The 25,721-nt window shown below is 54.9% G+C and overlaps 2 protein-coding genes across 2 annotated transcripts in view; both read left to right on the top strand.

The window, feature by feature from the left end:
- The window catches only part of ITGAX (integrin subunit alpha X), a 47,982-nt gene extending 26,731 nt beyond the window's left edge, over positions 1-21,251 (top strand). Inside the window, exon 29 of the transcript XR_007774885.1 lies at positions 21,077-21,251. The gene's annotated coding sequence lies outside the window, so the exon portion shown is untranslated. The remainder of the gene's footprint in view (positions 1-21,076) is intronic.
- LOC127052741 (integrin alpha-X-like) lies at positions 775-21,838 on the top strand. The gene is made up of 31 exons (XM_050956680.1): positions 775-880; positions 5,358-5,468; positions 5,724-5,838; positions 5,986-6,089; positions 6,379-6,443; positions 7,356-7,470; positions 7,626-7,756; positions 8,015-8,160; positions 8,547-8,700; positions 10,645-10,795; positions 11,165-11,238; positions 11,608-11,737; positions 11,893-12,041; positions 12,957-13,097; positions 13,389-13,595; positions 14,699-14,829; positions 15,422-15,579; positions 15,920-16,074; positions 16,224-16,355; positions 17,471-17,544; positions 17,720-17,861; positions 18,563-18,676; positions 19,185-19,264; positions 19,410-19,493; positions 19,741-19,819; positions 20,052-20,159; positions 20,394-20,477; positions 20,654-20,767; positions 20,984-21,076; positions 21,252-21,362; positions 21,559-21,838. Exons 1-31 carry the CDS (start codon positions 847-849, stop codon positions 21,658-21,660), a joined length of 3,588 nt encoding a protein of 1,195 aa, XP_050812637.1. The 5' UTR covers positions 775-846; the 3' UTR covers positions 21,661-21,838.
- Positions 21,839-25,721: the final 3,883 nt, after the last annotated feature.

Below are 25,721 nucleotides of genomic sequence, written 5' to 3' on the forward strand. Positions count from 1 at the left end.
AGCCCGAAATAGAATGCAGGTCTCAGGAATCCCAGTCCATTGATCCACATGTGGCTAGAGTGGCTGGGAGAGAGACCACAGACAGATTAGAACTACAGATGGGAAGTATAGAGACTGAACAGACATAAATGCAGTCGATGCTTATAACTGGGCCGCATGTAGGTGGATTTTCATGGGAATGGCAAAAGATACAAGGGCCACTTCACCTTCCATTTTGCAACCCCCTGCTCCAAAGGTTGGGGGCGCTAGCGCTTTTCAACAAAACAGCTGTATGTTTATTTTTTTTTAACATGGACTAAACAATGTAAGAACAGAAGAACGGACATACTGGGTCAGACCCATGGTGCATCTAGCCCAGTGTCCTGGCTTCCAACAGTGGCCGATGCCAGATTCTTCCTAGGGAATGAACAGAACAGGGCTATTATCAAGTGATCCATCCCTAGTCATCCAGTCCCAGCATCAGGCAGTTAGAGGCTTAGGGACATCCAGAGCATGGGGTAGCATCTATGACCATCTTGGCTAATAGCCATCGATGGACTTATCCTGCATAGAATTATCGTATAGCAAGGGAACATGGCCTCCCTCTAAGATTGACAAGGAGGAACCACCATCTCTCCCTAGTGGACAGAGCCAGGAAGACCACTCCCACCCTGCTGGAAGCATGGGGGTAGCACAAGAAGTACAAAAGTCAGGCCCTGCAGCTCATTTGGGCTGGAGCTCCTGAGGGAGACAGATACGTCTCCCGCACTGAGGAGGACTTCAGTTGCATCGAGGACTCGTCTGAGCTGCCAGCCACTGAGGAGCTGCTGGGACTGCCATTGGCCGTATATCCCAGTGAGATGGAGGATGACCCCGGGATCCATTTACACCCGGAGTGGAGGTAGTAGCCCAGGGACAGCTGACTGTAGTCCGGCTGCATTGCTGCCTGAATCCAGGTCAGCATATTGTGGCTGGATTCCCTGCTGACCCAGTAGCAGAACACTCCACCACTGTCAGTGCCCTGGGCTGGGACCTGATGGAGTAGGGTAGGCCCAGGTCCCCCTATCCCCCTGCTGGGAACCCCAACACTGGATGGCCACCTCTCAACCTTAAGCCAGGAGGCCTGCATTTATCTGACTATCGGGCAGAGCCAGGATGTCAAAGCTCTTAGACTGATTACGGCTCTGCCTTGCCTGAGGGCCAGAGACCTTAGACATTTTGGTTCCCTGCCTTGCCTGAGGGCCAGGGCTCCCAGACTATTGACTGTTCCATCCTGCTTGAGGGCCAGAGACTGGCAGCTCACAACCCCCCATGTAATAACCTTGTGATCCCCTGAGGAGTCCCGACCCCCAGTTTGAGAGCCCCTGCTCTAGACCTTTAATCATTTTTGTTCCTCTTCTCTGGACTCTCACCAATTTGTCCACATCTTTTCTGAAATGTGGTGCCCAGAAGTGGACACAATACTCCGTCTGAGGCCTAAATCCGCACAGAGTACAGTGGAAGAATGGGAACGGTTTTCCAATCAGTTTTGCACCCACCTTATAGTTGTTCCATCTAGGCTGTATTTCCCTAGTTTGTTTATGAGATGGCCATGCGAGACAATATCAAAAGTCTTACTAAAGTCAAGATATACCACATCTACTGCTTCCCCCCATCCACAAGGCTTATTACCCTGTCAAAGAAAGCTCTTAGGCTGGTTTGACATGATTTGTTCTTGACAAATCCATGCTGACTTTTACTTATCACCTTATTATCTTCTAGATGTCTGCAAATTGATTGTTTAATTATTTGCTCCATTATCTTTCTGAGTACTGAAGTTAAGCTGACTGGTCTGTAATTCCCAGGGCTGTCCTTACTTCCTTTTTGTATAGACTGGCACTATATTTGCCCTTTTCCAGTCCATGAACTTATTTAATTCTTTTCTGAACCCAGTTATACTTTTAGCCTTCACAACATCCCCTCGCAAGGAGTTCCACAGGTTGACTGTGTGTCATGTGAAGAAATACTTCCTTATGTTTGTTTTAAACCTGCTGCTTATTCATTTCATCAGCTGACCTCTGGTTCTTGTGTTATGTGAAGGAGTAAATAACATTTCCCCATTTGCTTTCTCTACACCATTCATGATTTTATAGACCTCTAGCCTATCCCCCCTTCGTTGTTTCTTTTCTAAACTGAACAGTCCCAGTCTTTTAAAATTCTCCTCAAATGGAAGCTTTTTTCTCCCCCTAATAGTTTTTGTTGCCCTTCTCTATACCTTTTCCAATTCTAACATATCTTTTTTGAAATGGGGTGACCAGAACTGTATGCAGAGTTCAAGGTGCCGGTGTACCATGTATTTATATAATATTATGATATTTTCTTTTTATTCTCTCTCTCTTTCTGAATGGTTCCTAACATTCTGTTAGCTTTTTTGACTGCCACTGCACACTGAGTGGATGTTTTCAGAAAATTTTCCATGATGACATCAAGATCTTTCTTGAGTGGTGACAGCTAATTTAGATCCCATCATTTTGTATGCACAGTTGGGATTATGTTTTCCATTGTGCATTACTTTGCACTTATCTACTTTGAATTTCATCTGCCACTTTGTTGCCCAGTCACCCAATTTAGTGAGATCCTGGGACACTTTGTACCTCAGAGAAGCACCCACCCGCCCATTCACCACTGTCATATAATTAAGATATGTTTCCTACAAAGGATTCCTTGTGAGATATCATTTTATCATTGTTGAACATGAATATCCTGTTGGATTATATGTGCTATTATTGTATGGGAAGTTATGAAGTTTTGACTATGCCTGTGTTACTGAAATATATTGTGAGGTTGGGAACACCCACAACCAGAGTAGCAAGACATGCTAATGGCTCATTAAAGGGAATCCACTCTCCCAAAGGCCAACTCAGAAGACTTCTCAGACCAATCTCCCTAGTTCAAAGTCTTTCTCTGCCAGATGGTCTTCCAGGCGTTGAGATCTCAGAAGGGCAAGATCTCTTAATAAAGTGATTTTTTTTGTTACACAATTGCCGGAGGCACATATTCATATTATGTCCTGTAGAGTCTATAGGAAACTATTACTGTGCTTCGTTTGACAATAAACCTGGCTCGGGTTCCTTCGTACCTTACTAGAGTCTGTGGTCTTTGGGGGCTCTCTTGGGGTTTGCTGTGTCAGCTACCTGCGCAGAGGGAACACGCACACAGCTGACTGTTATCATCATCGAACAAGAGCAGAACACCACAGCGGTAGCTACTGACAACAACAGTTTAAGTTGCCTGACAGCCCAGACAATGGCATAGATCTCTTTTTCAATGACAGCATAATTTTAGTCAGTGGGTGTGTGAGGGTAACTATGGGAGACATTGTGAGCTGTTCAGACACGATGATCATGGGGCCATGGATGCAACTTTTATGAGATTTGCAAAACTATGTCCCCTCTCCGCTCTAGTCATTAATTGCTGGAGTTCGGCTAACACACAGTTCTACTCAGTCTCGTAACCCTCTGACCTTTCATAGAATCATAGACTATCAGGGTTGGAAGGGACCTCAGGAGGTATCTAGTCCAATCCCTTGCTCAAAGCAGGACCAACCCCCAACTAAATCGTCCCAGCCAGGGCTTTGTCAAGCCTGACCTTAAAAACCTCTAAGGAAGGAGATTCCACCACCTCCCTAGGTAACCCCTTCCAGTGCTTTACCACCCTCCTAGTGAAATAGTGTTTCCTAATATCCAACCTAAACCTCCCCCACTGCAACTTGAGACGATTTCTCCTTGTTCTGTCATCTGGTACCACTGAGAACAGTCTAGATCCATCCTCTTTGGGACCCCCTTTCAGGTAGTTGAAAGCAGCTATCAAATCCCCCCTCATTCTTCTCTTCTGCAGACTAAACAATCCCAGTTCTCTCAGCCTCTGCTCATAAGTCATGTCCTCCAGACCCCTAATCATTTTTGTTGCCCTCTAATGGACTCTGCAATTTTTCCACATGCTTCTTGTAGTGTGGGTCCCAAAACTGGACACAGTACTCCAGATGAGGCCTCACCAATGTCACTCACTTTCTCTAGCTCATCTGCACTTTGCAGAGCCCTTTGCATGTCCCGCTCAGCTGCCCTTTGTCTGAGACGGGCAGCTGCTTATGTTTTCTTTTATCATCACAAACAGCTTTGGTCAGAGAGCACAAAGGGGAGGGAAGTGCCACGACCACAACCGCAATGCTGCAGACATGCTGCATCCAGGGTTTGGAAATGGCCGCAAACATGCACCAGGTCTGCCTTTCTCGAGGGCAGAGGAAAAGGAAGTTTAAATATAGAGATCAGCCCCCGGTGTTTGTAAGAAATGAGCAAGAGCTGGTGAGAGATAGAGACCGACGGGGAGAGAAATTGAGGCTGCTACAAAAGGGGTACCAGATATAAACTCTGTTTCTACTAGAAACAGTGTCCGCTCCTGCCAAGCCTCACCTCAGAGGTAGCTGCATCTCAGTACCAGGCATGGGGTCCCTGTATAAACAGCCCCTCTACCCCACTCCAGAGGTGGTTGCATCTCAGCACCAGGCGAGGGATCCCTATGAAACAGCTGGAGATCTCAGTTCTAGATGATAAATCCCTGTATGAACAGCCCCCACACCCCGCCCCAGAGGTGGCTGCATCTCAGTGCCAGGCAAGGATCCCTGTATAAACAGACCTCATGCCGCACCCCAGAGGTAGTAGCAGCAGGTGGGAATTTTAAGGCAAAAGATCTAGTGCAGAGAAGGCCAGAGTGAGAAATGTAGAAATAGACATGGGAATGCAGAGAGTTCAGAACTTAGTGAGTCATCCTGGTTTATAACATCCCCTATTATAATCTGGAACCCAGCCTGGGCCTCATGCACCCCACTGTCCCCAGAGCCAAATCAGCACAGCAAGGGAGAAAGGGATGTAGTAAAACCACAGATGGAGTTTTATGAAAAGAGGATTCGGCTCTTTCATATCCTCATGCCTGTCAACAAAGCACGTTCCAGGCTGTGCATTTATACAGGGACCCCCTGCCCAGTGCTGAGATGCAGCTGTTTCTAGGGTATGCACAGGGGCTGTTTATACAGAGATCCTTCAGCCAGCACTGAAATGCAGCTGCCTCTGGGGTGGGGCACAGGGATCCCCCACCCAGTGCTGAGATACAACTGGCTCAATTCAATTATTCTTTGTTGATACACCAAGCTATACAATGGCTACCAAAGGGTAAAAAGACAGAGATAAATTCAAGAGTTGTGTTGTGGTTTTTGTGTGTGTGTGTGTGTGTGTGTGTGTGTATGTGTTCTGGACACTTGTATGTGAGTCCTGTCCCCTCACCAGGGCGGATCTCTCTCTCCCTTCGCAAGGCACCAATACCGATTCTCTTTCCTCTGCACTCAGCTGTCTCCTCCGCAGTGCCCACAAACCTCCCGGGACACCGCTCCCAGCAGTCAATCCACCTCCAGCTTCCCAGGATGCACCCCTTGCGTCTGCTCATTTACCTGGGCACAGGTGAGTTGCCAGCCAGTGAGGTGGGGAAAAACTGGGGTCCTGCACACACCTGCTCATTGCCTAGCCTTCAGGAAGGGGAATGGAAGCAGCTGGGCTCTCAGGACACCTGGGTTCTGTCCCCAGCTCTGGGAGAGGAGTGGGGATACAGCAGAGGGCTCGGAATCAATCCCGCAGCCAGGAGGGGCTGGCCCCTCAGCCCCCACCAGTGTCCCCTTCTCAATGGGGAAAACTAACGTGGCTGTTTGATCCCTGCAGTGCTGGCCCCAAGCTGTGGATTCAGCGTGGATGTGGAAGGACCTGTCACCTTCCAGGAGGCAGCCAGGGGGTTCGGGCAGAGCGTGGTGCAGTTCGGGAATGCCAGCGCCGGAGGGTAAGGGCTGAGCGTAGGCTCAGGGACCTACAGTTACGTACCTTATATCCACCTCTGAGGGGCCCATCTGGCTGCGCTGCCTGGGCCCCACTACACAGGGGTGATAGCAGGGGGGCCCCTAAGTAACTCTCTGCTCTCTCCCCACAGGCTGCTCGTTGGGGCCCCGCTGCAGACAGGAGATGTGAATGAAACTGGCAAAGTCTACAAGTGTGACCCAGACTCCAAACACTGCCAGGAGATCCCCATCCAGAGTAGGGGCACCCTGTGCTGTGGGGTCCAGTGGGTTAGCACAAGGGGTCTGGGAGCTAAGATGCCTGCGTTCCATCCCCAGGTCTGGGAGCGGAGTAGGGTCTAGCAGGGGAGGCTGGGAATCAGGACTCCTGGGTTCTCATTTCCATGCAACAATTTGCCATCACTTCCCCACGAGGGGGCAGGAGGGTGCACGAGGGAGAGGGGGTGTGAAATGACTCAGAGATGTGCTGGACTAAACATACAATGACAAGGTTTCTCACCCTGGTGTTGGCATGTTTCTCCTCTCAGGGCCCCCTGATGCCGTGAACATGTCCCTCGGTTTGTCTCTGGCTGCCCAGGGCTCCAAGCTTCTGGTGGGTACCACCCCTTGGGATGGGGAAGTGGCTCAGTCTGTGGGTTGTACCCAGGGGGTTGAGTGAGTCTCTGCCCCTGTCCCCCAGAATTCCATGGGATTCTCCACCCCCCAGCAATGGGAGCGGGATGAAATGTCAGCACCGTGACACCGTAGGGCTTGACCGACTGTGCACCCACCACACGCCAGGTGGGTGATGTTACCACAGGACCTGAATGTCTGTGAGCTGCTGTCACCAGGAGGCTCACGGCTGGGTGACACCGGCAGGGGGGATGGGCTGATATCACAGGAGTGGGTGATCTTCCCACAACAAGAGCTCTGTGCGCTGATGGCAAGTAGAGGGTGGTCACCGGATGATGTCACCATGGAACACATGGAGGGATGATTGACAATGCGTGTGTAGGCTGGTGCTAACCACTAGAATGACTGGGCCATGGCCTTGTGCAGAAGATGGTAACTAGATAACAACGGTGTGACTTTGGAGAGGGTGTGATGTTTGTCTGGGAGATGGTGGGACCCAAAACTGTGCACTGAAACAGCAGGGAGGAGGATAACATTGCCATGGAGATAGTGACTGAGACGTGATGTTGTGAGGGATGGGGGTAACTGGGTGACATTGCGTATGGGGACAATGACTGTGCGATGACATTGTGAAAGGTCAGGGTAATTGGGTGATGTCACTCTGAGGACAGTGACTGGGCACGGCTATAGCAGGGAGCGTGGTAACTAGGTGATGTCCCCCTGTCCTCTCTCTGGGAGACAGGTGCTGGGTCCTGGGGTCCTGTTTGCCCCATGGGGATCCCTGCCCTGGCAGGGCCTTTCCCTGCATATCCATGAGGGGAGCAGACTCCCCTCACCCCCAGTGCTCTCCTCAGGGGGCACCTACTGACTCCCTCCCTCTCTCGTGCCCCAGGCGTGCGGCCCCACGGTGCACCAGGCCTGCGGGGAGAACATGTACATCAAGGGCTACTGCTTCCTCCTGGACCAGAGCCTCCGGCAGCTCCAGCGCATCCCAGAAACCCTGGCAGGTGAGGAGGGGCAACCCTGGGAGTGGCACCAAGGAGCCACCCATGGGGGCGGGAAAAATTGGGCTATGTGGGCCCTTTGATCTGACCTATCTCTTTCCACTGAGTTTTCTCCATGTTGGTGGAGTTGAGTTGAGTTTCTTTCCTGTACCTCTCAGAGTGCCCCAGACGTGCCACAGACATAGCGCTCCTCATCGACGGCTCGAGCAGCATCCAACATGTGGACTTTGAAAAGATGAAGAAGTTTCTCTCTGAGATCATGAAGCGTTTCCGCAGCACCGACACGCAGGTAACAGACAGAGACTGAACCCTGACTATGTACCCTGCCCCCCACAGCCAGTGCTGATCCCAATGCCCCAGTGCAGCACTAGGGGGCGCTGTGCTGCAGGGAGCAGCAATGGATTTTGCATCCAAAGCCAGGAAAAAATTCCTGCAGAACCAGCTACATCCTGGTCGCTTGCCTCAGCCGTTAACTGAGTCTGATTCCTACTTTTCTTACACTCCACCCTTGGGGTTGTTTTTCTCTCTTCTCCTCTGTCTCCTGCAGTTCGCCCTCATGCAGTACTCGCACTGGTTTAGAGACCACTTTGACTTCTCAGAGTACAGGAGGAGCAGAGACCCCGATAGCCTCCTCAAGTCAGTTCGGCAGCTCAGCGGAGCGACGTGCACGGCCAGCGCCATCCAGAAAGTGGTGTAGGTATTGCCCTCCTCCCCGTGCTGACTCCACAGGGAATGGACTGCAAGGACATGGGAGCTAAGGGACAGGGACTCAGGACTCCTGGGGTCTATCCTCAGCTGTGGGAGGGGAGTGGGCACTAGTAGGTTAAAGCAGGGGGAGGAGGGACTTGGAGACGGGACACAAATTCTATTGCCAGCTCTGACCCTCTGTTGCTGTGTGACTTCAAGTAAGTCATATCCCCGCCTTGTGGCTCAGTTTCCCTTTCAGTAAAATGGGAACATGACAGTGACCTCCTTTGTAAAGGACTTTGAGATCTGCAATGCCAAAGCAGTGGACGAGCGCTGAGTGTTGTTACATATCAATAACCCTCCTATGAATTCCCCACCCCCCACTTTTCCAGGCAGGAGCTATTCACCGCTGGGAGAGGCGCTCGGGATGAGGCCGCCAAGATTCTCATTGTGATCACAGATGGGGAGAAATCTGGAGACCCACTTTCTTATTCAGATGCCATCCCTGAGGCTCAGAGAGCTGGAATCATCCGCTACGCAATTGGGGTGAGCCACGGCTGTGTGGAGAACTAGTCGGGATCTGAGCCCATGTTCACGTTCCCATCAGATGAGGGAAAAGAACTGACCTGGGGTTGTAACTGGGTCGATGTATGACATTGTAGGAGAGCTGGAGCTCCTTTGTTGTTCAGGTTGAACAGAGCTTTCTAGTTACAGGTCAGGTTTTCTGACTGCCCTACGGTCCACGTGCTGACTCAGATTGTTTTTGAAATGTGTTATGCCTCATGGGGACGCGGGTTAGGGTTAGTGGTCCAAATGTAGAGTCACTTGAACAAGGGGTTGCTGACATACAGCCCCCCGTTAAACAGCAAGGTCATCAGTTCTTTTTTGCACACACCAGAAACTCAACAAGTGGCTCTGAACTTCCCCAAACGGATCTCAGTCACTTGAGGTTTATCTCTGCTAGTGCACGGCACCCACTGCCCCTCTGGGGAAGACGTGTGCAAAAGATTATTAATCTTAGACACTAGATGCCTAGAATGGCACATGCCAAACTGCTGAGCCAAAGAGATTGAAATGAGCATCCAGATGCAGGGCTCAAGGTGACAGCAGGTTGCCATTCACTGTGAATTGGTCCTGGGCCCTGTGGGTTTGATCCCTATTATTGGCTAATGTTCCTTGCATTCTGCAGTGTCTCCTTTTGGATTTTTTTGCCCCGAGATCAAAATTTCCAGCTGAAGAACCGTATTTGAAAGTGCTCTAAAAGCCACATGAATGCTCTGAATTTGCATGAGAGGTGTGGGGAAGGGAATCAGCGTTGATTAAACAGACGGCTGATGAAAGACAGTAAAGGAAAATGTAATTGTGTCTCCTGAACAATGGAACTGAGTGTGGACAATAGAAGCTGGGTTATTCCATCAACTTCCTTAGTGGAGAGTTAAGGTTTCCCAGGGCTGCTTCCTGCCCTTCCCGAATGTGGAGATCGGCTGCACTTAGGCCTCTGAAATCCATGAAATACAGTTAAGGCAAACACCCTCACAACCTTAACTCTGCCCTCTTGAGCCATGCCCCAGCCCCCCAGGAACACACACAGGCCCTTACAGATGCTACAGAGCACTGGGCACAGAGCACATGAGCACTAGGGGGCCCGGCCCATCACCTTCCCTTTGCCAAGGCAACACTCGGGTTTAGAGTCATAGATGCCCAGACCACAAGGGACTTTTGCAATCATCTAGTCTGAGCTCCTGTGTAGCACAGACCAGAGAACTGCCCGAAATAATCCCTGCTGGAACCAGAGCAGATCTCTTACAAAACCAGCCAGTCCTGAGATAAAAATTGTCAGAGATGGAGAATCCACCACGGCCTGTGGTGAGCTGCTCCAATGGTTATTTCCCCTCTTGGTTAAACCAGACACCATCTTTCCCAACCGAATGGGTGTAAATTCCACTTCCAGCCATTGGATCTTGTTTGACCTTTGTCTGCTGCTTCTGTTGGGCCCAGCGACCGGGAGGTGCCTGACTCCACTGCTGAACTGACTGCACGCAACCCGCCCAGACCAGCGCGCTGGTCCAAGCCCTTCACCACTGGCCCTGAGGCATCGCCCAGAGATAGTGCAGCACTCACCCCTCACTACACCCTGGAGATTGAGTCGTACAGGGCCCAGAGCACTGACAATCCCCATGACAAGAAGATCCCTGTCCCCACTGCTGATACAACAGACACAACTCGGTGCGGAAATGAGGCAGGCTCCATAACTCCAGGCACGAAGACACCTCTCCTCACGTCACAGTGACACGTCACTGTGCCAAGCTGCTCCAGCGACAACCCCCCCCCCCCCCGCCCCTACTCACCAGAGCGGCACATAGCGCTGGCTGAGCCCTGCCTCTCAAGAGCCCAGCAGGGCTCGGGGTGGGTGGATGTTGGTCCAGGGCTCTCGGCTGTGACTGACCTTGATGCCCTGGCCTCCCCTGTACCTCCCTCTACTCCATTAAGGTCGGCGAGGCCTTCTCCAGCGCTGCTGCCCAAGAGGAGCTCCAGGAGATCGCCTCTAAGCCCAGCAATGAGCACGTCTTCCGAGTGGATAATTACGACGCCCTCCAGAGCATCCAGAGCCAGCTGCAGGAGAAACTCTTTGCCATTGAAGGTACCAGAGCTGGGGGAGGGGCTGCATGGCCCTGGGGCTCTAGAAATGGGTTTTCAAGGCCGAGATGGGATGGGGAGCAGCTGGGAAACCAGAGCTCACATAGGCCCCAAATAGTTTCTCTTTCCCCATCCAACATGTATCCATCAATCTATCTCCCTAAATGCCCCTGATGCCTTTCTCATCTGGGGTCCCCGGGCAGGGGACTGGCTGGCTGAAGGGGTTGAGGAATGGGATACGGGGCCTTCTCTCTAGGGGACGCTGGGTCCAGGCCAGCCTCGAGGTGGGGAGAAGGGCTGGCTCAGGGCATGGGACAAGGGGCCTTTACCATCTGTGATGGGCTCTCCCGTGTCTGTCTGTCTCTCCCCCCAGGCACCCAGTCCCAGAGCGGCAGCTCCTTCCAGCTGGAGATGTCTCAGGAAGGATTCAGCTCCCTGCTGTCCCCTGTGAGTGACGCGTGGCCCCGGGGCGTGTCCCACGCTGCCGTGCGCTGGGGCCCTGACAGCGCTTTCAAGCTAAGAACGAGCTGGTTGGCCTAGTACTTGCAGGGGAGACAACTCTTTACTAACCCGGAGCAGTGCAGGGGGCACCCTCCCTTCCCACTCAGGGTGGGGACTAGGGGGGCTGTATGCTGCAGCTGGGGCCAGTAGAGGCCCAGTAGGGGGTGCTCACTCCCCTGGCCGTCAGCACTGACCCCAGTGTCCCAGCACGTTGCTAGGGGGCGCTGTGCTGCAGGTTCTGGCCTCGTCTAGTAATTACATTCTGCGCTGTCTGTTTCCTGTAATCAGTCCCCTTTGCCGTGTGTGTCAGTTTAGGACGGGCCAGTGCTGGGAGCGGTGGGAGCCTATGACTGGTCCGGTGGGATATACCTGTATGGGAGTGGCGGGACGCCGAGCTTCATCAATGTATCCAGAACCTCCACTGACATGAATGATGCTTACCTCGGTAAGAACAAACACACAGACCTTCCCTTACCTGTTTCAACAGCCCTCACACCCCACCCCAGAGGTGGCTGCATCTCAGTTCTGGGAAAGTTCTGTGCAGCACTGTTGTACGGCTGTTTCCCATCTCACCTCCCCACGTCTCTCTCTTCCTTTGAGGTTATTCGTCTCAGGTCATCACAGCCAATGGGCAGAGCAGCTACGTGGTCGGGGCCCCTCGCTATCAACACACCGGCAAAGTCATCCTGTTCAGCCAAGATACCAAGGGCAGGGAATGGACACCCAGATCGGAGCTGTCAGGAGAACAGGTATGGGGAGTGTTACTGGTAATATGGAGTGTGAGGGTGAGAGAAACGGCTGGAGGAAGCCTGTAAGATTTTGACATTGTGTAATATTTGTGTTTGGATCAGGGGCGGGCAAACTTTTTGGCCTGAGGGCCGCATCGGGTTTTGGAAATTGTATGGAGGGGCGGTTAGAGGAGGGGGTCATGGCCCAGCCCCCACTCCCTATCTGCCCCCCGGGGATTCCTGCCCCATCCAATCCCCTATTCCCTGATGGCCCCCCCAGGACTCCTGCCCCATCCACCTCCCCCCCACTCTCTGTCCCCTGTGTGAAATGATCAACTGACCGCTTAGAGTAAGACAGCAGTGTACCATGCCCTGCCCTTGAGGCAGCAACATAAGGAGCTTCTACTGCAAAAAATTTAGGCACCAAGTCAGGTTAGGCACCTATAGGGGTTAGCAGCAGCCAGTCAGAGGTTTTGTGGATCACAGTGTCACCTACGTCTGGGGGTTAGGCACATAAACACCTTTGTGGATCTGGGCCAGAGAGACTCGGACAAGGAAAAAAAACGTTGCTAGTGATATTAACAGTGTCTGAAAAGGATCACTAACAAAGTGAATTTCTCCAAGATCTGTCTATACATTCCGGCTGAACAGAATTTATAACAGTGGCTCAGTCAGTGAATAAACTTTACTCATGCTAGCACAACCTCTAAAAAGAATTGCACCACAACTAGCACTCAGCATCTCTCCAAGATCTAACTGCTTAAATATTCAAGAACATTTACAGTGATAGCGCCACCTGCTGTGCAGCGGGAGGGTGAGTCTAAGGATGGAATGAGTATTGGGACTGAATCCTTAGTCCTATAGGGTGAGAAGGTCCCAGTGGGAGAAGAAGGAGGAAGTGACTAAATTCAAGGGGTGATTTATCTGCCTCTCCAGATTGGCTCGTATTTTGGGGGTACACTGTGCGCTGTGGACCTCGACAGAGATGGGAACACAGACCTGATTCTAATCGGAGCCCCCATGTACTATACACGTCTGAATGGAGGACGGGTCTATAACTGCCCCGTTAACTGGCCGGTAAGAAAGAGGATGGAGCCGGGGGAAGATGGATGGCCTGGGGTGGTTCTTTGTCTGGACTGCCATGGGGTTGTGATGTTGGGACAATTAGCATGACAGTAGTAGGCACAGTGCTCCAGGGAGCAGGGTGGGGGGATCATGAAAGTACGCTCTTCCCTGCCAGTCAGTGCTGGCTCCAATGCCCCAGAGCGGCACCAAGGGGCGCTGTGCAGCAGAGAGAGGGAAAGGGGGTCAGTAGGGGGCACTCTCATGCTGGCTTTCCCCACATGTCTCTTTGGATGGGGCCTGCAGGGGATGACACTGATCTGCACCGAGACACTGCAAGGCGAGACGGAGCAGGCATTTGGGCGCTTTGGGGCCAGCATGTCTGAAATCGGGGACATCAGCGGGGATGGACAGACAGATGTGGCCATCGGGGCCCCAATGGAGAACAACAATCGTGGAGCCTTGTACATTTTCCATGGGGGAAAGGGAGGATTCAGTCCCCAGTACAGACAGGTGAGCCCAGCTCCTGCGCGGAGGAGTCATCACAGATCCTGAAAGAGACATCATGGGGCCCCACGGCCCCCTAGTGCCTATTAGCCTGTAGCTGCCGCGTCCCCACCCCTCACCCTCTGCTGCCTCCTAGTGCCCATTATACAGTACAGCCGCCCCTTTCCCACCCCCACCCTCTGCTGCCCCCTAGTGCCCATTATACAGCACAGCTGCCCCTTCCCCACCCCTCACCCTCCACTGCCCCCTAGTGCCCATTATACAGTACAGCCGCCACTTCCCCATCTCCACCCTCTGCTGCCCCCTAGTGCCCATTATACAGTACAGCCGCCCCTTCCCCGCCCCCACCCTCTGCTGCCCCCTAGAGCACATTATACAGTACAGCCGCCACTTCCCCATCTCCACCCTCCGCTGCCCCCTAGTGCCCATTATACAGTACAGCCGCCACTTCCCCATCTCCACCCTCTGCTGCCCCCTAGTGCCCATTATAGAGCACAGCCGCCCCTTCCCCGCCCCCACCCTCTGCTGCCCCCTAGTGCCCATTATACAGCACAGCCGCCCCTTCCCCACCCCTCACCCTCCACTGCCCCCTAGTGCCCATTATACAGTACAGCTGCCACTTCCCCACCCCTCACCCTCCACTGCCCCCTAGTGCCCATTATACAGTACAGCCGCCACTTCCCCACCCCCATCCTCTGCTGCCCCTAGTGCCCATTATACAGCACAGCCGCCCCTTCCCCACCCCTCACCCTCCACTGCCCCCTAGTGCCCATTATACAGTACAGCCGCCACTTCCCCACCCCCATCCTCTGCTGCCCCCTAGTGCCTATTATACAGTACAGCCACTCCTTCCCCACCCCCACCCTCTGCTGCCCTCAATGCCAATTATACAGCACAGCCGCCCCTTCCCCACCCCTCACCCTCCGCTGCCCCCAGTACCCATTATACAGTACAGCCGCCCTTCCCCACCCCTCACCCTCCGCTGCCCCCAGTACCCATTATACAGTACAGCCGCCCCTTCCCCACCCCTCACCCTCCACTGCCCCCAGTACCCATTATACAGTACAGCCGCCCCTTCCCCACCCCTTACTGCTCTCTCTGCCCCACAGCGCATAGAGGGGTCGCTGTTTCCCAGCAGGCTGCACTACTTTGGCCAGGCCGTCAGTGGTGGGACAGACCTGACGGGGGATGAACTCCCAGACATCGCGGTGGGAGCACAAGGGCAGATCCTCCTGCTGAAGTGAGTTACTCTGTGTTGTTGCACTGCTCCATGTGGCAGTCACAGACAGCGACAGTACATGGGGGTTTGGGAGTATGTGTGTGTGTCACTGCTGCCCCCTGCTGGAGAATGGCACAATGACAGCTCTGCTGCTCCCTTCTCTGCCCCCCAGCATCTCCTCTAGCAGAGCTGCATGTCCATAACCAGGGCAGGCGCTTCCATTAGGTGACCCTAGGTGGTCACCTAGGGTGCCAGGATGCGGGGGGGCGGCAAAGAAGGACCTTCTGCTGATGTGCTGCGAAAAACAGCAACAGGCAATTGAGCAGCTCAATGATTGCCGCTGTCGCCTGGGGCATTTCGGCGGAGGGCCCTTCTTCGGCGGCACGATGGGAGTGGAACCGGAAGCTCTCACACTCCCCAGGGGGAGCGCACAAAATGCTGCCCCCCGAATTCTGCCGAGGGCGCCAGAAACTCTGGCGCCGCTCCTGTCCATAACTCATCTTCTTGGGGTGCTGTGAGCATATCCAGGCTGGGTGGGAGGCTCTGGGGAGGGAGGGGTCCTGGCCCCATTTCAGGGAGCAGCTGGGTGATGGTCCTGTTCCTCCCATGGCAGGTCCCGGCCAGTGCTCAGAGTCAGGGTCTCCATCAGCTTTCAGCCCTCAAGCATCCCCACCTCGGCCTTTAACTGCCAGGAGCAGGAGCAGCTCAACACGGAGGCCAGCAGGGCAGAGGTCTGCTTCACCGTCACTAAGAGCACCATGGACAGCCTAGGTCAGACCAAACTCACTCCCTGCTCTCCTCCCCCCTGAGCCAGCCAGTCCCCTACCCTGGGGTTGGATTGGAACCAGCACCCTCTAGAGGGAAAGGCCCCATGTCTTATTCCCCACCCTCAATGAGCCAGCCATGCCCACTCCTGGAACTGGATTAGAGACAGTACCCCCTAGAGGGCAAAAAACCCATAATCCATTTCCACCCCCTGAGCCAGCCAATCCCTCTGCCCTATGGCTCGATTGGAGCTGGTGCCCCCTAGAGGGGAAAGGCCCCATATTCTGTATCCTATTAATGATCCTGCTCTCACATCTCTCTGACACTCATTTCTCCTCTGTGGTAGGCAATGGGATCTCCAGCAACATCCAGTACAGCCTGTCCCTGGACCTCGGGCGGACGAAGATCCGAGCCGCCTTCGACTCCACCGGCCCCGTCCTGAGCAGGGAGCTGCAGCTCGGCATTGAGAAGAAATGTGAGAAGCATCAGATAAAGTTACCTGTGAGTGTGGGGGGTCCTAACTCCTTCCACTCCTGCTGTGTCTGCCCCTCCAACCCTACCCCTTGCTCCCAAATCACCCAGAGAACAAACCTCTCTATAGATTCCACTGTTGGTCATGGGTCCCTAAGTGTCTCTTTCTGTCTCCCCAGCTCTGCCCTGAGGACACACTGACCCCCATCACCCTGCGCCTCAACTACACCCTGACCGGGGAGCCCATCGCTGCTGCCGGTCGCCTCAGACCCATCCTGAGTGAGGACTCTGCACTGGGGTCTGTAGGCTCGGTAAGGCCTCCGGGGCCAGGCAATGGTGCTTGTGAATCTCTGCAGAAGTTTTAGTGTGTGTGCCTTTGGATACAGTACCTGTGCAGACTGTATCAATGCTTGCTCTTAATGAGTACGATTATAGTGTGTGTGAGGTTTTAGAGGTTGTGTTGTTGGTGACATTGTTGATTCAGACTGTGGTGATCTTGGTGAGGTTGTTGGCTGAGATTGTAGTGATTGTGTTCATAACATTGGTTTAAACTGGACTGTAGTGGTTGTGATGGCAGTGTGAGGTGAGGTTATAGTGGTTTTGTTGTGTTTGACATTGCTGGGTTCAGACTATACTGATCTTGGTGACTGTGTGAGGCAGGGTTGTAGTGGTTGTGTTGTTGATGCTGATGTTGGTACAAAATATATTTGTGGTGGTGGGGAGATTGTAGTGATGTTGGTGAGTGTTGGTTGAGGATGTTGTGGCTGTGTTGTAAGTTACACTGTTAGGACTGTACTGGTAGGTGGTTGCGGTTTAGACTGTAATGTTGGCAGAAGTGTAGTCTTAGGTAGAGTGGGTGAGTTATTGTGCCAATGTTGGTTCAGATTGTGTTGATACTAATTGTGGTTGTGGTTGAGACTATAGAGGTGTTGCTGACAGCATCGGTTGTGATTGCAGTGTGTGCCTTGTTGGTAACAGTGTTGTTTCAGACTACATTATTAGTGGTGGTTGATGAGATTGTAATGGTGTTGGTTACAGTGTTGGCTGAGATGGTAGTGGTTATGATGCTGGTAACAGTGTTGCTTAACACTTTATTGGTTGTGGTGGTGATGGCAGAGTTGGTTGTGTGCTGCATAGTGTTGGCAGAGGGTGGTGCAGCTACACTGCTGGTGAGACTGTCAAATCAATATTGGGTCTGATGGTGGTTGAGGCTGTGAATGCAGTGGTGCCAGGGACAGTGTTGGGGGCAGTTATTGCTAGTGTGATGGTATATCATGGTGATGGTGTTAGTTCAGACTGTACTGGTAGTGGTGGTAACAATTAAGATTGTAGGGTGAATGCCAGTGTTGACTGAGTTTTGCTCCAATTCCCTCACACCCACCATGCTCCCTGATTCCCTCCCCCCCATTCCCGGATCTCTCCCTAGCTCCCGTTTGAGAAGGACTGCGGCAGTGACAAAGTCTGCACTGATGAACTACAAATTTCCTTCAATTTCTCAGGGTAAGTCACCCCCTCTGCCTCCTCCCCCACACTCCATGGTGGGGCCCATTTACTCCATCAGGCCTCATATCATACCAGATTTCCATATGGCTTCTGAGTGGGACCCATTATAAGAAGCTCACAGAGCTGTTAAGACATTGCCCTGAGGAAGCTCACCCCTTTCTCTCCCCCTTAGCTTGAGCACCCTGGTGGTGGGGGTCACCCCTGAACTCAACACCACCGTCTCCATCCGGAACCGTGGTGAGAATTCCTACAGCACCACGGTGCAGTTCTTCTACCCGGCCGCGCTGTCCTACCGCCGGGTCCTGCTGCTCCAGGTACCACCCAGTCCCCCCAGGCACTGCAGACATGCGGGGCAGGACACAGGGAATGGATGTGAGAGATCAGCTGGTGCAGAAAGCAGGGCTCAGGAGGGGGCACTGTGCTGCAGGGAGCAGGCCAGGGGCTTGTCAGGGGGCACTGTGCTGCAGGGAGCAGGCCAGGGGCTTGTCAGGGGGCGCTGTGCTGCAGGGGGCAGGCAGGGGTCTCGACAGGGGGCGCTGTGCTGCAGGGGGCAGGCAGAGGGCTTGGCAGGGGACGTGGTGCTGCAGGGGGCAGGCACGGGGCTCGGCAGGGGGTGCTGTGCTGCAGGGAGCGGGCAGGGGGCTCGGCAGGGGACGTGGTGCTGCAGGGAGCGGGCGGGGGGCTCGGCAGGGGGTGCTGTGCTGCAGGGGGCAGGCAGGGGGCTCGGCAGGGGGTGCTGTGCTGCAAGGAGCGGGCAGGGGGCTTGGCAGGGGGCGCTGTGCTGCAGGGAGCGGGCAGAGGGCTCGGCAGGGGGTGCTGTGCTGCAGGGGGCAGGCAGGGGGCTCGGCAGGGGGTGCTGTGCTGCAAGGAGCGGGCAGGGGGCTCGGCAGGGGGTGCTGTGCTGCAGGGGGCAGGCAGGGGGCTTGGCAGGGGGCACTGTGCTGCAGGGGGCAGGTGGGGGCCCAGCAGGGGGGTCTGTGGCCCCATCTCTCACTGGCTGGTCCCCTGTGCTCAGTCTAACAGGAGGGCCGTGGCCGTTAAATGCAGCTCGGCTGTGGGCTCCAAGGAGCAGACTCAGAGGAACAGCACCTGCCACGTCAACCACCTCATCTTCTGGAGCGGGGCCGAGGTAGGGACGGGCCTTGGCCTTGGCCTGTGAGCTCCCCAGGGGTGAGCCCAGCTGTGGGCAGAGAGGGGAAGATCCTTGGGGCCAGCCCAGCCTGAGACAAGAGATGTGCTGGGGAAAGCGCCTGGGGAGCCCGGCGAGTCAGTGCAAACAGAGCCCTGAGGTCACTCCAGGGCTGGGGTCAGGCCCTGCTGGGGCTGCAAACCAAAGGGCAGATCTGGGGGGCTGGAAATCAGGCCTCATTAGGGCAGAGAGGGGAGGGGCTGTTCCCTTCCCCTTTGGAGTCCTTAAAAGAAGCAACTCGGGGGCGGGGGAGGTGAATGTGGCTCAGTAAAAGACAAAGGGGAAGGAGCCAGCGTCATTGTCATGGCTGCCCCCACGCCCATCCCCTCAGACCCAGCGTGACACCACTGGGCCTTTGTCATCCTGATCTTGAGAGGTGTCCTGCCCCTGCCCCCGCAGTCTCTGGCAGTTCCCCAGGCCCTGAGTCTCATCCCCCTCTGTTTTCCAGGCCGTCTTCATCGCCACCTTCGACGTCTCCTCTGAGGCCGACCTGGGGGACAGACTGCAGATCATGGCCAATGCCAGCAGGTGAGGGGGCTGTGCAGGACCAGCGGGCAGGGTGGCGGTAGTGGCAGGGAGCAGGACAATGCAGAGGCCTGTGGTGCAGCCTACCTGCACAATTATCTGTCTGCGTCGTCTCACATCTCTCCCCTTTGCCCTCCCCTCCCCCCAGTGACAATGGAGGCCCCATCACTGAGCGCATGATTCACCGGGCGGAGCTGCCAGTCAAGTACGGCATCTTCATCATCCTCACCAGGTAGGTCAGTGCGTAGATGGATGGGAGAGCGCCCCCTGCTGGGCCCCCTGTTCCCTGCAGCACAGTGCCCTGTAGCGCCGCACGGGGTCATAGGTGCCAGTGCTGATTGCAAGGGGTCAGCGCCCCCTACTGAGCCCTTCCCTGTAGCACAGCGCCCCCTTCTGGACATGACACCCCACCCCCACCCTCCAGCCCCATCCATCACACTCCCGTCTCTCTCATTCTTTCCATCGTTTTCCTCCCTCAGCCTTGAGGAGTCGACCAAGTACGTCAACTTCTCCTTCAAGGAGGCAGGGATAAGTGTGCCAGTGACACATCGGTACGAGGTGAGGCCGGCGGTGCAGAGTGTGAGAGGGGAGAGGGGCAAGGGGGGGGAGTAAAACTGGTTGAAAGTGATCTGTGGATTAAAGCACGGAGGGGTGGGCAGGGAGCCAGGACTCCTGGGTTCTATCCCCAGATCTGGCAGGGGAGTGGGTCTGAGGGTTAGAGCGGGGACTGGGGATCAGAGCTCCTGGGTTCTCTTCCTGCAGTGCCCTATGGAGAGTCTGTTTCTTTCAGGTCAAGAACCTGCGGCAGCGAAGCGTCCCCATCTCGGTCACGTTCCAGTTCCCCGTGGAGCTGAGCGGGGTCCGGGTGTGGGACGCCTCTGAGGTCGTCCCCTCCAAGGTACCTGCCTCTCCCTGCCCTTGTGTGTGTGTGAGATGGGCCCAGTGACGCCCTCTCTGCTCTACAGCGCCCCCTGCTGCGGCAGGCTGCTTACAGGGGAAACACACCATGTCCCCACCCCCTAAACCAGCCAGTCCCCTGTCCTAGGGCCAGATTACAGCTGGTGCCCTCCAGAGGGGAAAGGCCCCATGCCCCCTTCCCGCCCCCATTTACACCGTGTCTCTCCCTCCACAGCCCCAGCTGGCCCAGTGCAACAGTGAAGCTGAAACGCCTGGTTCAAAGGACTTTGTGAAGCAGATGAGCGAGCGCCCCCTGCTGGTGAGTGTAGGCTGGTGTGGATCCCAGCAGCCCCTTCCCCTCCTCACTAACACAGACAGCAAGTGGGGGGCTGGGCTGGGTGAGGGACCCCTGCTATAAACAGACCCAGAGCCTCATGGTCATGCTGGGCCCCTGCACACCCCCTGCCTCACCCAGCGATATTCTTCCACCCCCAGGACTGCTCCATGGCCACCTGTAAGAAGATCCAGTGCAGAATCGCCTCCCTGGAAATGCAGCAGCCACTGGAGTTTGTGATCAAAGGGAACGTCAGCTTCCAGTGGGTCTCCCTGGTATGAGAGCTGCCTCTGCCTCCTGGCACCAGATGAGAGATCCCCCTGCCCCCATGTGAACAACTCTTCATCCCCTCCCCAGAGGTGGCTGCATCTCAGTGCTGGGCAAGGGATCCCTCTGTGAACAGCCTGTAAATTACTCTGGGTCCCCTGGGACGATGCTCCAGGCTGGTTTGTTTCATTTCTGGTCATGGAAGGTGAATTTCTCTGTTCCAGACTCAGCAGCAGAAAGTGAGTCTAGTGAGCACGGCCCAGATTGAATACGAGGAGGAGAAATACACCCAGAAGGAGGGATTCATCCAGCGCCAGGTACCAGAGTGACTGTGCCCAGGATAGAGAGAGCATCAGCTAGTGGTTAGAGCTGGGAGCCAGGACTCCTGGGTCCTGTCCCTGCTCGGGGAGGACGTGGGGTCCTGTGTTAGAGCAGGGGTGGATGATGGTGCCAGGACTCCTGCGTCCCCATCTCACAGCTCCTCTCCCCCAGGTGCAGACGGTGGTGGAGCACGCCGAGGTCTATAACTACTTGCCCATCATCGTGGGCAGCAGCGTGGGGGGCCTGGTCCTGCTGGCTCTCATCACTGCCGCCCTCTACAAGGTGAGTGGGGCAGGGCCTGGACCCCTCCCCCACAGCCCATCACCATGGGGGCGGGGCTTGTGGCTCTCCCAGTTGGTGGGTGAGGGGAGAGGGAATTTACTTTTAGGGCTCCCGGACTCCATCCCCCCACCAGGCTTGAGTCCATCTGTTTCTGTCCGGCTGGCTCTCACCGTCTCTCCCCTCTGTCTCCTTCCAGTTCGGCTTCTTCAAGCGCCAGTACAAGCAGAGGATGGAGGGTGAAATGGGAGGGCCGGCTCAGAGCGATGCCGCCACTCCCCTCGACTCCCCCGAAGAATAGCCCCACCCACATCCCCTCCCCATGGGCTGCTCCAGATCCACACACCAACGTGGCAATCTGGACTTGGAACATCCCTTCAGAGCATCCATTGGGGGGCTGGGACCAGGATTCCTGGGTTCTATCCCCAGTGGTGGGAGGGGAGTTGGATCTAGTGGGTTAGAGCAGGGGGGCTGGAGCCAGGACTCCTGGCTTCTCTCCCAGCAGTGGGAGGGGAGTGGAGTCTAGTAGGTTAGAGCAGCGGGGTGGGAGCCAGGACTCCTGGGTTGTCTCCCAGCAGTGGGAGGGGAGTGGGGTCTAGTGGGTTAGAGCAGCGGGGTGGGAGCCAGGACTCCTGGGTTCTCCCCCCAGTGGTGGGAGGGGAGTGGGGTCTAGTACATTAGAGTGAGAGGGGCTGAGTATCTCTCCACCTCGGTTTCCCCACTTGTAACCTGGGGATAACTGTCCTGCCATTTTCTATTTATACTGGGAGCCGTTTGGCGCACGGCTTGACTCTCACTGTGAAGCTGGCGCTCCCAGAGTCATGGGGTGCCTTGATCTCAGCTGGGTTCTGTGCGGCACCAGGGTCCCCGTCTCAGTCAGGGCCTCGAGGTGCAACTGGATGACGTCTAATAAAGCCAAGCTCTCGGAGTCGTTCGCCTGCCTTGCCTGAGGTCTCGGGTCGTTTGAAACTGTCCCCATATACAGCGGGTGCGTTTGTGGGCGGGAAAGGGGGTTGGGGTGTGGCTAGGGGCCAGTGTGATCAGCTGTTCCACGGCATGCGGAAGGCACTAGGTGGGGGCGGAGGAGTAAGAAGGGGGCACACTCGGGGGAGGGGGCGGAACTGGGCAGGAAGAGGCAGGGTGAGGGCTTGAGAGAAAGGCTGGGGTGGGTGTGCGGCAGGGGTGGGGGAGAAGTAGAAAAAGGTGGGGAAGAGGTCGGATGGGGTGGGAGAAGGGGTGGGGCGGGTGTGGGGCATGGGGTGGGGCAGGAGTGGGAGAAGAGATGGGGCGGTGGTGGGGCAGGAGTGGCAAGAGGCGGGGAAGAGGTCGGGTAGGGGTGCGAGAAGGGTTGGGAGGGCAGGCATGGGGCAGGGCAGGGACTTAGGGGGAAGGGATCGAGTGGGGGCGGGGCCTGGGGCAGAGTGGGACGTTGAGCACCCCTAGGGCCTGGAGGAAGCTGGCGCCTGTGCGATCACAGATCCACAGGCCCGGTGCTCTCACACGGCTCTGGAACAGTCCCTGGCAGGAGCCCTTTGCGTGTCAGCCCCCTTCGGGTCACGCTCTCTCACTGGGGTCAGCCACTTGGCTTCACCACCTCCTGGAACTGAACCGCGGAGCCTTCAGCACCCCTGCTACACACCGTGGGCTTCCTGCAGCGAGTCTGCCTGAGTTGGACACCTGGGAGAGACCTGTACCCCCAAACGGAGCAATGCAGTGACCCCCACCGTCAGCATCCGCAGTGACTCTCAGGCAGCACTGCAAAAGCAACAGGGTTATTAGATGTCTGGAACACAGCATAGAAACTCCGTAATCAGGCCGGAGCACAGAGCCCTCTGATCCCTCTTTTGTCCCAGTTCAGGGAGCCTCCTACTTCCAGCAGCCCACACTGAACAACTCCCCACCGGGCCTCTCCTCAGTCCCTTGTTCAGTCCTCAGTCCCCAGAGCCGGCTGCCCGCTCCTTCGGCAGCCAGCCTCTTCTATATTCTGAAATCTTTTTTCACAGGCCTCTGTCCAGCAGGGCCACCCAGAGGATTCAGGGGGCCTGGGGTCTTCGGCGGCGGGGGGCCCCCACTGCCGAATTGCCGCCGAAGATGCTCCAGGGGCCCGGGCCCCGCAAGAGTTTTCCGGGGCCTCTGGAGTGAGTGAAGGATCCCACTCCAGGGGCCCCAAAAAACTCTTGTGGGGGCCCCTGCTGGGCCTGGGGCAAATTGCCCCACTTGCCCCTCCCCCGGGCGGCCCTGCTGTCCAGACTAGCTTGTCCAGTTTTCTCTTTTCTGTAAGGTCTCTTATGGGAGCCACTGTATCACTAAACTCTTTTACAACCAGAGGGTAATAGCTGGCCAGACCAATAAGGGACTGGAGCTGCTTCTCTGTTTTAAAGGCAGCTTTTAATGGGCTCTGCTCTTAATGGGCCAGAGCAAACAATCCACTGCCCAACCTGTGTCCTAGGTAGGAGACCTCTGCTGACCCCATCTTGCATTTGGAAACTTTGACAGTGCGATCGGCGTCTCTCGGCCTTTGTAGCACAATGCTAGAGGGTACATGTGATCTGGCCAGGAGCTACTGAAAATACCCAAGTCATCTAGACAGGCTTTGGCAGATGTTTTTAACCCTGCAGCACCTCATTAATAAGCATCATGAGGATTGTGCCAGACTTCTTTAAATCCAAAAGGGAACACCTAAAATTCCTACAGACCCGATTCCACTAGGAAAGCAGATTTTTTTCCCCCTGGGCATCTAAGGGAATTTGCCAGTACCCGTGAGTTAAATACAGCGTGCTTATGAATTTTGAGGACATGGCAGACAGAAATTCAATTCTCTGGTGTGCTAACACTTCCTATGTGATCTCGGGCAAGTCAGTCTGTCTGTGCCTCAGTTTCTCCATCTGTACAATGGGGATATTTGCCTTCCCCTACAGGAGAGTGTGAGGGTAACTATGGGAGACATTGGGAGGTGTTCAGACACTATGATCATGGGGCCACGGGTGCCACTTTCGTGAGTTTTGCAAAACTGTCCCCTCTCTGCCCTAGTCATCAATGGTTGGAGCTCAGCTAACACACGCCTCCACTCGCTCTCGTAACCCTCTGACCTTTCTCTAGCTCAGCAGCACTTGCAGAGCCCTTTGCATGTCCCGCTCAGCTGCCCTTTGTCTGAGACGGGCAGCTGCTTATGTTTTACCATCACAAACAGCTTTGGTCGGAGAGCACAAAGAGGAGGGAAGTGCCACGACCACAACCGCGATGCTGCAGACGTGCAGCATCCAGGGTTTGGAAATGGCCGCATGCATGCACCAGATCTGCCTTTCTCGAGGGCAGAGGAAAAGGAAGTTTAAATATAGAGATCAGCCCACGGTGTTTGTAAGAAACGAGCAAGAGCTGGTAGATAGAGACCGACAGGGAGAGAAATCGAGGCTGCTACAAAAGCGGTACCAGATATAAACTGTTTATTCTGGATACAGTGTCCACTTCTGCCAAGCCTCACCTCAGAGGTAGCTGCATCTCAGCACCAGGCATGGGATCCCTGTATAAACAGCCCCTCTACCCGACTCCAGAGGTGGTTGCATCTCAGCACCAGGTGAGGGATCCCTATGAACAGCTGGAGATCTCAGTTCTGAGTGATACATCCCTGTATGAACAGCCCCCACACCCCACCCCAGAGGCGGTTGCATCTCAATGCCAGGCAAGGATCTCTGTATAAACAGACCTCATGCCGCACCCCAGAGGTGGCATCAACAGGTGGGAATTTTAAGGCAAAAGGTCTAGTGCAGAGGCTGCCAGAGAGAGAGATGTAGAAATAGACATGGGAATGCAGAGAGTTCAGAACTCAGTGAGTCATCCTGGTTTATAATGTCTCCTATTATAATCTGGAACCCAGCCCGGGGCCCATGCACCCCACTGTCCCCAGAGCAAATCAGCACAACAAGGGAGAAAGGGAAGTGATAAAACCACAGATGGAGTTTTTTGGAAAGAGGATTAGGCTCTGTGGGACCATCTTTCATACCCTCATGCCTGTCAACCTGCAGAAGAACAAAGCACGTTCCAGGCTGTGCATTTATACAGGGACCCCCTGCCCAGTGCTGAGATGCAGCTGTTTCTAGGGTGTGCACAGGGGCTGTTTATACAGAGATCCTTCAGCCAGCACTGAAATGCAGCTGCCTCTGGGGTGGTGCACAGGGACTGTTTATACAACGATCCCCCACCCAGTGCTGAGATACAACTGGCTCAATTCAACAATTCTTTGTTGTTATGCCAAGTTATACAATGGCTACAAAAGTGTAAAAAGACAGAGAGAAGCCCAAGAGTTTTGCGTGTGTGTGTGTGTGTTTTCCGGACACTTGTGTGTGGGGAGAGTAGTGGCAGATG

Source organism: Gopherus flavomarginatus, chromosome 5, assembly GCF_025201925.1.
Source record: "Gopherus flavomarginatus isolate rGopFla2 chromosome 5, rGopFla2.mat.asm, whole genome shotgun sequence".
Taxonomy (NCBI): Eukaryota; Metazoa; Chordata; order Testudines; family Testudinidae; genus Gopherus; species Gopherus flavomarginatus.

What these genes read in the sequence shown, in the direction of transcription:
- LOC127052741 (XM_050956680.1), top strand. Translation starts at nt 847, where the DNA reads ATGACCCCGGGATCCATTTACACCCGGAGTGGAG. An exon ending in TCAGCTCCCTGCTGTCCCCT is followed by an intron (nt 11,239 to 11,607) that starts GTGAGTGACGCG and finishes GTGTCAGTTTAG; the next exon opens with GACGGGCCAGTGCTGGGAGC. An exon ending in CACTGGGGTCTGTAGGCTCG is followed by an intron (nt 16,356 to 17,470) that starts GTAAGGCCTCCG and finishes ATCTCTCCCTAG; the next exon opens with CTCCCGTTTGAGAAGGACTG.